Source organism: Procambarus clarkii, chromosome 23 (assembly GCF_040958095.1).
Source record: "Procambarus clarkii isolate CNS0578487 chromosome 23, FALCON_Pclarkii_2.0, whole genome shotgun sequence".
Lineage (NCBI taxonomy): Eukaryota > Metazoa > Arthropoda > Malacostraca > Decapoda > Cambaridae > Procambarus > Procambarus clarkii.
Window position 1 is genome coordinate 30,574,477 of NC_091172.1, and position 12,800 is coordinate 30,587,276.

The 12,800-nt window shown below is 50.9% G+C and overlaps 1 protein-coding gene across 19 annotated transcripts in view; it reads right to left on the reverse strand.

Annotated features, from left to right (window-relative positions):
- LOC123763958 (cAMP-regulated phosphoprotein 21) overlaps positions 1 to 12,800 on the reverse strand; it is a 257,113-nt gene that overhangs the window by 148,240 nt on the left and 96,073 nt on the right. For 9 of the 19 annotated variants that reach the window (XM_069330053.1, XM_069330049.1, XM_069330052.1 and 6 more), the window contains one exon: positions 5,288 to 5,794. The exons of the other annotated variants lie outside the window; for them this stretch is intronic. In XM_069330053.1, the coding sequence (XP_069186154.1) occupies positions 5,288 to 5,303 (16 nt within the window). In that variant the 5' untranslated portion in view covers positions 5,304 to 5,794. The remainder of the gene's footprint in view (positions 1 to 5,287; positions 5,795 to 12,800) is intronic. 19 annotated transcript variants of the gene reach the window in all.

Consider the following 12,800-nt stretch of genomic DNA (forward strand, 5'->3'; position numbering starts at 1 on the left):
CCTCTTAGAAAATGGGACTATTGCCACGTCACTTAAATTTCTATTTATTCATAATTAGATAATCTTTAAATTGCCAGTCTGGGGATCAAATTAAATAAAAAAGTATTGCCCATGACTAGACATAATTAAATCGTGAATAAAAGCCAAGTTTCCTCCCCCCCTTTGTCGATAAAGACAAAATTAGAACCAGAGGCCGCGTCCCTGGAGGGGGGGGGGGGGGGAGAGAGAGACGCTATGATATAGAGCAGCGTGAGGCAGCAGTCAGCCCACACCCACACCAGCCCCACACCCACACCAGCCCCACACCCACACCAGCCCCACACCCACATCAGCCCCACACCCACACCAGCCCCACACCTACACCAGCCCCACACCCACACCAGCCCCATACCCACACCAGCCCCATACCCACACCAGCCCCACATCTACACCAGCCCCACACCTACACCAGCCCCACACCTACACCAGCCCCACACCTACACCAGCCCCACACCTACACCACCTCACAGATCCGGCCAGTCTCTCTACAAACCAACCAGTCTCCGATCAACAGTACAAAAGTCGCTACCATTGGCAAGTATTCTATATGCGATTAAGTAAACTAGTACATGTCGTAGTGGTCATTTAGGTGTATATTTAGTGCTAAATTGTTTAGGCTGCGCGAGAAGCCACCACCCGGGCCGGGTAAACCAGGGGCCAGATTCACGAAAGCATATACGCAAGCACTTACGAACGTGTACATCTTTCTTCAATCTTTGACGGCTTTGGGTTATATTTATTAAACAGTTTACAAGCATGAAAACTTGCCAATCAACTGTTGTTATTGTTATAAACAGCCTCCTGGTGCTTCGGAGCTCATTAACTGTTTAATAATTGGAAACAAAGCCGCCAAAGATTGAGAAAAGATGGACAGGTTCGTAACTGCTGGCGTGAATCTGGCCCCTGGTTTTAATCACTCACAATATCTTTCCCTTATTATATGCCGCATATATTAGTTGCAGTTTACTATTCTGTAATTATTCGGCAGATAAAGTCCAAGGGGAATGATCAATTTCCACATAAGTAGGCTGTTGTAATTATAGAGCAAGGCTGGCCTGTGTATATTATTTAGATCCTTGATATAAACACAACCAGTGTTCACTTATTAAACAGTTATTAGTCCATATACTCTCATAACCACCAGAGGAGCTAGGCTTTACAACCCTACCTATGGACTTTACTTGTATTAATTTTGCATACAGTAATTTATAATTTAGTACAGTACAGTTCCTAAGTAGTTCTCCTATATCAATCCCGGATATTTTCCCACACAGTTCACTAAGGTATCGTAGAGTCCACTTAAATTTGAAATAAAATCTTGAGTAAATGAGAAACAATTTAATAAAATTCATAATAAATCATTAAATAAATAAATTAATGCTGGGAGATATTCCCCACACCAGGCTACCTATACATACCACCAGGCTACCTATACATACCACCAGGCTACCTATACATACCACCAGGCTACCTATACATACCACCAGGCTACCTATACATACCACCTGGCTTCCTCAAGGTAATGACAGATATGGGAAAATTAACGTAATGACAGATATGGGAAAATTAAGGTAATGACAGATATGGGAACATTAAGGTAATGACAGATATGGCAACATTAAGGTAATGACAGATATGGCAACATTAAGGTAATGACAGATATGGCAACATTAAGGTAATGACAGATATGGCAACATTAAGGTAATGACAGATATGGCAACATTAAGGTAATGACAGATATGGCAACATTAAGGTAATGACAGATATGGCAACATTAAGGTAATGACAGATATGGCAACATTAAGGTAATGACAGATATGGCAACATTAAGGTAACGTCAAATATGGGAACATTAAGGTAATGACAGATATCGGAATATTAAGGTAATGACATATGGGAATATTAAGGTAATGACAGATATAGAAACATTAAGGTAAAGGAAGATAGGGGAACATTAACGTAATGTCAGATATGAAGACATTACACTACTGACCCAGTACACACCCTGTACACAACTGACCCAGTACACACCCTGTACACAACTGACCCAGTACACACCCTGTACACAACTCACCCAGTACACACCCTGTACACAACTGACCCAGTACACACCCTGTACACAACTGACCCAGTACACAACTGACCCAGTACACACCCTGTACACAACTGACCCAGTACACAACTGACCCAGTACACACCCTGTACACAACTGACCCAGTACACACCCTGTACACAACTGACCCAGTACACACCCTGTACACTACTGACCCAGTACACACCCTGTACACTACTGACCCAGTACACTACTGACCCAGTACACACACTGTACACTACTGACCCAGTACACACCCTGTACACAACTGACCCAGTACACACCCTGTACACTACTGACCCAGTACACACCCTGTACACAACTGACCCAGTACACACCCTGTACACAACTGACCCAGTACACACCCTGTACACTACTGACCCAGTACACACACACTGTACACTACTGACCCAGTACACTACTGACCCAGTACACACACTGTACACTACTGACCCAGTACACACCCTGTACACAACTGACCCAGTACACACCCTGTACACTACTGACCCAGTACACACCCTGTACACTACTGACCCAGTACACACCCTGTACACTACTGACCCAGTACACACCCTGTACACAACTGACCCAGTACACACCCTGTACACAACTGACCCAGTACACACCCTGTACACAACTGACCCAGTACACACCCTGTACACAACTGACCCAGTACACACTGTACATTACTGACCCAGTACACACACTGTACACTACTGACCCAGTACACACACTGTACACTACTGACCCAGTACACCCTGTACACTACTGACCCAGTACACACACTGTACACTACTGACACAGTAAACACCCTGTACACTACTGACCCAGTACACTACTGACCCAGTACACTACTGACCCAGTACACACACTGTACACTACTGACCCAGTACACACACTGTACACTACTGACCCAGTACACACACTGTACACTACTGACCCAGTACACACACACTGTACGCTACTGACCCAGTACACACACTGTACACTACTGACACAGTACACACTGTACACTACTGACCCAGTACACACTGTACACTACTGACCCAGTACACACACTGTACACTACTGACCCAGTACACACACTGTACACTACTGACCCAGTACACACACTGTACACTACTGACCCAGTACACACACTGTACACTACTGACCTAGTACACACACTGTACACTACTGACCCAGTACACACACTGTACACTACTGACCCAGTACACACTGTACACTACTGACACAGTACACACTGTACACTACTGACACAGTACACACTGTACACTACTGACACAGTACACACTGTACACTACTGACCCAGTACACACTGTACACTACTGTACACTACTGACATACCACCTGGCTTCCTCAAGGTAATGACAGATATGGGAAAATTAACGTAATGACAGATATGGGAAAATTAAGGTAATGACAGATATGGGAACATTAAGGTAATGACAGATATGGCAACATTAAGGTAATGACAGATATGGCAACATTAAGGTAATGACAGATATGGCAACATTAAGGTAATGACAGATATGGCAACATTAAGGTAATGACAGATATGGCAACATTAAGGTAATGACAGATATGGCAACATTAAGGTAATGACAGATATGGCAACATTAAGGTAATGACAGATATGGCAACATTAAGGTAATGACAGATATGGCAACATTAAGGTAACGTCAAATATGGGAACATTAAGGTAATGACAGATATCGGAATATTAAGGTAATGACATATGGGAATATTAAGGTAATGACAGATATAGAAACATTAAGGTAAAGGAAGATAGGGGAACATTAACGTAATGTCAGATATGAAGACATTACACTACTGACCCAGTACACACCCTGTACACAATTGACCCAGTACACACCCTGTACACAACTGACCCAGTACACACCCTGTACACAACTCACCCAGTACACACCCTGTACACAACTGACCCAGTACACACCCTGTACACAACTGACCCAGTACACACCCTGTACACAACTGACCCAGTACACAACTGACCCAGTACACACCCTGTACACAACTGACCCAGTACACACCCTGTACACAACTGACCCAGTACACACCCTGTACACTACTGACCCAGTACACACCCTGTACACTACTGACCCAGTACACTACTGACCCAGTACACACACTGTACACTACTGACCCAGTACACACCCTGTACACAACTGACCCAGTACACACCCTGTACACAACTGACCCAGTACACACCCTGTACACTACTGACCCAGTACACACCCTGTACACAACTGACCCAGTACACACCCTGTACACAACTGACCCAGTACACACCCTGTACACTACTGACCCAGTACACACACACTGTACACTACTGACCCAGTACACTACTGACCCAGTACACACACTGTACACTACTGACCCAGTACACACACTGTACACTACTGACCCAGTAAAAGCAGGAGAGGGGGAAGTAGCAGGAGAGGGGGAAGTAGCAGGAGAGGGGGAGTAGCAGGAGAGGGGGAGTAGCAGGAGAGGGGGAGTAGCAGGAGAGGGGGAGTAGCAGGAGAGGGGGAGTAGCAGGAGAGAGGGAAGTAGCAGGAGAGAGGGAAGTAGCAGGAGAGAGGGAAGTAGCAGGAGAGAGGGAAGTAGCAGGAGAGAGGGAAGTAGCAGGAGAGAGGGAAGTAGCAGGAGAGGGGGGAGTAGCAGGAGAGGGGGGAGTAGCAGGAGAAGGGGGAAGTAGCAGGAGAGGGGGAAGTAGCAGGAGAGGGGAGAGTAGCAGGAGAGAGGGGGGAGTAGCAGGAGAGAGGGGGGGAGTAGCAGGAGAGGTGGGGAGTAGCAGGAGAGAGGGGGGGAGTAGCAGGAGAGGTGGGGAGTAGCAGGAGAGGTGGGGAGTAGCAGGAGAGGTGGGGAGTAACAGGAGAGGGGGGAGTAGCAGGAGAGGGGGGAGTAGCAGGAGAGGTGGAAATAGCAGGAGAGGGGGGGAGTAGCAGGAGAGGGGAGAGTAGCAGGAGAGAGGGGGGGAGTAGCAGGAGAGGTGGGGAGTAGCAGGAGAGGTGGGGAGTAGCAGGAGAGGGGGGAGTAGCAGGAGAGGGGGGGAGTAGCAGGAGAGGTGGGGAGTAGCAGGAGAGGGGGGCAGTAGCAGGAGAGGAGGGCGAGTAACATTGAGGTACTCACTTTCCAGCTGGGCCATGCCGGGTACACGGGTGGACGGCACGCTGGTGGTGGTGTGGTGGTGGTGGGGAGTGTGGTGGTGGTGGTGGTGGTGGTGGGCAGTGTGGTGGTGGTGGTGGTGGTGGGCAGTGTGGTGGTGGTGGTGGTGGTGGGCAGTGTGGTGGTGGTGGTGGTGGTGGGCAGTGTGGTGGTGGGCAGTGTGGTGGTGGTGGTGGGCAGTGTGGTGGTGGGCAGTGTGGTGGTGGTGGTGGTGGTGGGCAGTGTGGTGGTGGTGGTGCTTTTTATAGTGGCTGTGATGGGTGTGGTGGTTGAGGAGGGGCCGCAGCAAACACAAGCCTCACGCCTCGGACGGGGTTGTGACTGGTGGTGGTTGTGGTGGTGGATGTGGTTATGGTTGTGGTGGTGGTGGTGGTGGTGGAAGGGCCCCAGCAAGCACCAGCGTCACGCCACGCCCGGAGTGGTGGTGGGTGGAGGCGGGACACAGGGCGGTGACGGCCTTGCCCCTGAAATCTACAGGTGAGCTGCTGTACTTATTACTGGTGTAGGCACGAGCAGGGGAGGGGGGAGGGGGGCGAGCAGGGTGGTGTAAGGCAGGACTACTGGGTGGTGTGTGAGGCAGGACTACAGGGTGGTGTGTGAGGCAGGACTACAGGGTGGTGTGTGAGGCAGGACTACAGGGTGGTGTGTGAGGCAGGACTACAGGGTGGTGTGTGAGGCAGGACTACAGGGTGGTGCGTGAGGCAGGACTACAGGGTGGTGTGTGAGGCAGGACTACAGGGTGGTGTGTGAGGCAGGACTACAGGGTGGTGTGTGAGGCAGGACTACAGGGTGGTGTGTGAGGCAGGACTACAGGGTGGTGTGTGAGGCAGGACTACAGGGTGGTGTGTGAGGCAGGACTACAGGGTGGTGTGTGAGGCAGGACTACAGGGTGGTGTGTGAGGCAGGACTACAGGGTGGTGTGTGAGGCAGGACTACAGGGTGGTGTGTGAGGCAGGACTACAGGGTGGTGCGTGAGGCAGGACTACAGGGTGGTGCGTGAGGCAGGACTACAGGGTGGTGCGTGAGGCAGGACTACAGGGTGGTGCGTGAGGCAGGACTACAGGGTGGTGCGTGAGGCAGGACTACAGGGTGGTGCGTGAGGCAGGACTACAGGGTGGTGCGTGAGGCAGGACTACAGGGTGGTGCGTGAGGCAGGACTACAGGGTGGTGCGTGAGGCAGGACTACAGGGTGGTGCGTGAGGCAGGACTACAGGGTGGTGCGTGAGGCAGGACTACAGGGTGGTGTGTGAGGCAGGACTACAGGGTGGTGTGTGAGGCAGGACTACAGGGTGGTGTGTGAGGCAGGACTACAGGGTGGTGTGTGAGGCAGGACTACAGGGTGGTGTGTGAGGCAGGACTACAGGGTGGTGTGTGAGGCAGGACTACAGGGTGGTGTGTGAGGCAGGACTACTGGGTGGTGTGTGAGGCAGGACTACTGGGTGGTGTGTGAGGCAGGACTACTGGGTGGTGTGTGAGGCAGGACTACTGGGTGGTGTGTGAGGCAGGACTACTGGGTGGTGTGTGAGGCAGGACTACTGGGTGGTGTGTGAGGCAGGACTACTGGGTGGTGTGTGAGGCAGGACTACTGGGTGGTGTGTGAGGCAGGACTACTGGGTGGTGTGTGAGGCAGGACTACTGGGTGGTGTGTGAGGCAGGACTACTGGGTGGTGTGTGAGGCAGGACTACTGGGTGGTGTGAGGCAGGACTACAGGGTGGTGTGTGAGGCAGGACTACTGGGAGGTGTGAGGCAGGACTACTGGGTGGTGTGTGAGGCAGGACTACTGGGTGGTGTGAGGCAGGACTACAGGGTGGTGTGAGGCAGGACTACTGGGTGGTGTGAGGCAGGACTACTGGGTGGTGTGAGGCAGGACTACTGGGAGGTGCTAGGCAGGACTACTGGGTGGTGTGTGAGGCAGGACTACAGGGTGGTGTGTGAGGCAGGACTACAGGGTGGTGTGTGAGGCAGGACTACAGGGTGGTGTGTGAGGCAGGACTACTGGGTGGTGTGAGGCAGGACTACTGGGTGGTGTGAGGCAGGACTACAGGTTGGTGTTAGGCAGGACTATAGGGTGATGCTAGGCAGGGCTACATGGAATAAGGAACAATTTAACAGGTTCTAACACCATATAACTACTAAGTTTGTCACTAAGATACACAACAGTTGACTGGTTGTAACTACAAGTTGTACTCTACACTAAATATTGAACTATGTACACAAGTGAGTTTAAGTGGTAACTACAGCAGACAACACGTGGCGCCACCTCAAGGTACAAGTGTCGGGTCTTACAAATCTTCTTGACCCTTAAGGCTCACGTGATACACTAGTGTCGGAAACTTCCGACACCCAAATACTAACCCCTAGTGAGATAGGATGTATTTATTGTATTAAGAAATATAAGTTACTAACCTTATGTTATTATGACGTAAAATAACATCGGCAATGTTTACATTTAATAGAAAACCAGAATAAAGTATTGTGAATTATAGGCAGTGTTAATACAGGGTGGGGCATCCAGGTGGCGCGCGCGTCACCCCGCTCACTTGCTGAGAGAGAGGCCGTCACCAGAGTGTCCTCAAGTTGTTCTCTTCCATCGTCTATTTTTGAGAACATCCGAGCAGTATCGGACGCCACACTTTGTAAACGACATCAGTCATCACTGAGGACACTATGTCCGGTTGGGCTAAGTACCAATATACACATTTTGTGGCCATATTATAGTGTTATCTTGGGGGGGACCAATCGTTACGCCACGAGACAATAAAAAAACATCAGTAAGCATTTCCCCTAATCAGTCTATCCACTTTTTAATGTGTATTACCGTAGACATTTATAGTCATATGGAGATTACATGTTATTAGTTTGACAGTTTGTCTACGAAGGAGAATCACCTGCGGTGGACCACGTGTCTGCTCCGTCAACACCAATAAACAGGACAGTGTTTCCGTCCTGCCTGTAGGGCCGGGCACCTGTAGGGCCGGGCACCTGTATGACCAGGCACCTGTAGGGCTGGGCACCTGTAGGGCCGGGCACCTGTATGACCGGCCACCTGTATGACCGGCCACCTGTAGGGCCGGGCACCTGTATGACCGGCCACCTGTAGGGCCGGGCACCTGTATGACCGGCCACCTGTAGGGCCGGACACCTGTATGACCGGACACCTGTATGACCGGCCACCTGTAGGGCCGGACACCTGTATGACCGGACACCTGTAGGGCCGGGCACCTGTATGACCGGCCACCTGTAGGGCCGGACACCTGTTTGACCGGCCACCTGTAGGGCCGGACACCTGTAGGGCCGGACTCCTGTAAAACCGGACACCTGTAGGGCTGGACAGTTGTAGGGCCGGACAGTTGTAGGGCCGGGCACCTGTAGGGCTGGGCACCTGTAAGGCCGGGCACCTGTAGGGCCAGACACATGTAGGGCTGGGCACCTGTATGACCGGGCACCTGTAGGGCCGGGCACCTGTAGAGCCGGACACCTGTAGGGCTGGGCACCTGTAGATCCGGGCACCTGTAGGGCTGGGCACCGCCGGGCACCTGTAGGGCCGGACACCTGTAAGGCCGGACACCCGTAGGGCCAGGCACCTGTAGGGCCGGACACCTGTAGGGCCGGGCACCTGTAGTTTCGGACACCTGTAGGGCCAAGCACCTGTACGACCGGGCACCTGTAGTTTCGGTCACGTGTAGGGTTGGGCACCTTTAGGACCGGGCACCTTTAGGACCGGACACCTGTAGGGCTGGGCACCTGTAGGACCGGACACCTGTAGGGCCGGGCACCTTTAGGACCGGACACCTGTAGGGCCGGGCACCTGTAGGGCCGAACACCTTTAGGACCGGACACCTGTAAGGCAGGGCACCTGTAGGGTCGGGCACCTGTAGGGTCGGGCACCTGTAGGGCCGGGCACCTGTAAAGCCGGGCACCTGTTGGGCCGGGCACCTGTAGGGTCGGACACCTGTAGGGTCGGGCACCTGTAAGGCAGGGCACCTGTAAAGCCGGGCACCTGTAAGGCCGGGCACCTGTAAGGCCGGGCACCTGTAGGGCCGGGCACCTGTAGGGCCGGGCACCTGTAGGGCCGGGCACCTGTAGGGTCGGACACCTGTAGGGTCGGACACCTGTAGGGTCGGACACCTGCAGGGCCGGGCACCTGTAGAGCCGGACACCTTTAGGGCCGGGCACCTGTAAAGCCGGGCACCTGTAGGGTCGGGCACCTGTAAGGCAGGGCACCTGTAAAGCCGGGCACCTGTAAGGCCGGGCACCTGTAGGGCCGGGCACCTGTAGGTTCGGACACCTGTAGGGCCGGGCACCTGTAGGTTCGGACACCTGTAAGGCCGGACACCTGTAGGGCCAGACACCTGTAAGGCCGGGCACCTGTAAGGCCGGACACCTGTAGGGCTGGGCACCTGTAGGGTCGGACACCTGTAGGGCCAGACACCTGTAAGGCCGGGCACCTGTAGGGCCGGGCACCTGTAAGGCCGGACACCTGTAGGGCTGGGCACCTGTAGGGTCGGACACCTGTAGGGCTAGACACCTGTAAGGCCGGACACCTGTAGGGCCGGGCACCTGTAAGGCCGGACACCTGTATGACCAGCGTGGCTGAGCAACGTGCATGGCTCCCTTCCCTGCCCCCCCCCCCACCTCGTCCTCCCCACCATTCCCCACTCCCTCGTCCGATGCGTTCCCAAATAATCTGATATTCCCATCAGAAAAACGAGAATATCAAATGATCTGATGTTCCCATCACTGAAAAATAACAATTAAAAAAAATGAAAAGAAATGAAGAAATAAAAAAATAAACTATACTCACGAAATGAACTGTACGGTAAACAACACAGCTCAATTCCAACGCAATGTCACACAAAATAATTATTAATCACATGTGTGGCATGTATATAGTAGGTAAATATTAACACGCGTCTATGCGAATAGAACGTTGTGTAAAAATTTCAAAGCAATCGGTGAAGAACTTTCGGAGATTAGCGATTTAGAACAAACGAACATTTACATGTTTATTTATATAGATAATTCCTTAGTAGTCAGTATACTACTATCTAACAGCTAAGTACGTAAGAATTCGTGACTATTGACGACCTTCACAACAGGTACTATCTGAACAGGAGAATGAGTTGTGAAATGACATAATTACCTTCAAGAGCGCTCAGAAGGCCATCACTAACAACCTTACCAGTGCAGACGATGAGACACAATAACGTGGCTGAAGACACGATGACCAAACAACCCACCACAACATGCACAAGCCACCATGTTTCAACCCAAGACTTGATAACGGTCCACCACGAACCGGAACGTCTTGGCTTCTCCATCTTGTGTTGTGTGGGTTGGTCATGAACCCTACCAGTCTCTCTCTCACACTACCTCCGGCCTCCACTTGTTGACTGGTCCGGCGCCGGGGGCACAGCCAGGTAATGTGGCTGTCTTGGTGGGGCGCCTCCATGAGGTTACCGTCAGGTGCTTCCGGGGCTTAGAGTCCCCGCGGCCCGGCCGTCGACCAGGCCTCCTGGTTGCTGGACTGATCAATCAGGCTGTTGGACGCGGCTGCTCGCAGCCTGACGTATGAGTCACAGCCCGGTTGAGCAGGTGCTCAACCGGGCACCTGCTCAACTGGATAAGCACCTTTGGAGGTGCTTATCCAGTTCTCTCTTGAACACTGTGAGGGGTCTGCCAGTTATGCCCCTTATGTGTAGCGGAAGCGTGTTGAACAGTCTCGGGCCTCTGATGATAGAGTTCTCTCTCAGAGTACCTGTTGCACCTCAGCTCTTCAACGGGGGTATTCTGCACATCCTGCCATGTCTTCTGGTCTCATGTGATGTTATTTCTGTGTGCAGGTTTGGGACGAGCCCCTCTATTATTTTCCACGTATAGATTATTAAGTATCTCTTTCGCCTGCGCTCAAGGGAATACAGATTTAGGCTCTTTAGTCGGTCCCAATAGTTTAGATGTTTTACTGAGTGGATTCTAGCAGTAAAGCATCTCTGCACGCTCTCAGGTCAGCAATTTCTCCAGCTTTGAAAGGGGCTGTCATTGTGCAGCAGTGCTCCACTCTAGAGAGCACAAGCGTTTTGAAAAGTATCATCATCGGTTCAGCATCTCTAGTGTGAAAAGTTCTTGTTATCCAACCTGTCATTTTTCTTGCAGTTGTGACGGCTACTTTATTGTGTTCTTTAAAGGTAAGGTCTTCCGACATGAGTACACCCAGATCCTTTACATTGCCTTTTCGTTCTATGTTATGATTTGCTTGAGTTTTGTACGTGGTTTCCGTTTTTATATTTTCATTTTTTCCATAGTGCATGAGCTGGAACTTGTCTTCGTTAAACCCCATATTATTTTCTGTAGCCCATAGAAAGACCTGATCTACATCTGATTGAAGGTTTGCCGTGTCCTCTATGTTGCCTACTCTCATGAAGATCCTAGTGTCATCTGCAAAGGATGATACAGTGCTATAGGTTGTGTCCTTGTCTATGTCCGATATGAGGATGAGAAAAGTACTGGAGCAAGCACAGTGCCCTGGGGGACTGAGCTCTTCACGGTTGATGGGCTGGATTTTATTTTGTTGACTATTACACATTGGGTTCTGTTGGTCAGGAAATTGTAGATCCATCTGCCTATTTTTCCGGGAATTCCTTTTGGACGCATTTTATGTGCAATAACACCATGGTCACATTTATCAAAAGCTTTTGCGAAATCTGTGTAAATTACATCAGCGTTTTGTTTGTCTTCCATGGCCAGGGAGGCCATGGAAGGGAGGGAGGCCTTCCTTCCCTCCACCGGGAATCTGGACTGGTTTTGAAGGTCTATTCCCCATGGTTGTCAGAACTTCAATTAAGTTGTGATCTGAGTAACAGGTATTTGTAATCATTATGTTCCCGATCAATTCATCATTATTGGTGAAAATGAGGTCCAGCGTGTTCTCCTTCCTAGTTGGTTCTACTATTTGCTGGTTTAAGGCAAACCTGTCGCACATCCGTAGCCGATCATTTGCATGTGCCTGTTCATTTAGGCTACTTCCTGGTATTCTTTCTGATATTACTGTATTAGCCAGGTGCTTCCATTTCAGGTGCCGTAGGTTGAAGTCCCCAAGCAGGATGATGTTCGGGGCTGGATTTGTGAGGTTTTCCAAGCAGTGTTCTATTTTCATTAGTTGGTCTTTAAACTGCTGAGGGTTTGCCTCCGGTGACTTATATACAAGGACAATGACTACATTTAGGATCTGTATTTTGAATATCAGCACTTCCACCATATCATTTGAGGTATTAAGCAGTTCAGTACAGATGAGTGTGTCTTTGATGTAGAGGCTGACCCCACCCTGAATCCGGTGTTTCCTGTCACATCTGAAAAGATTGTACTCTGAGATCCATATTTCACCATCATGGTAGTCCTGCGTGTGAGTGTCCGTTAGGGCTGCAAACACTGCATTTGCCTCATGAAGGAGACCATCTATGAAGTGAACTTTGTTGGATT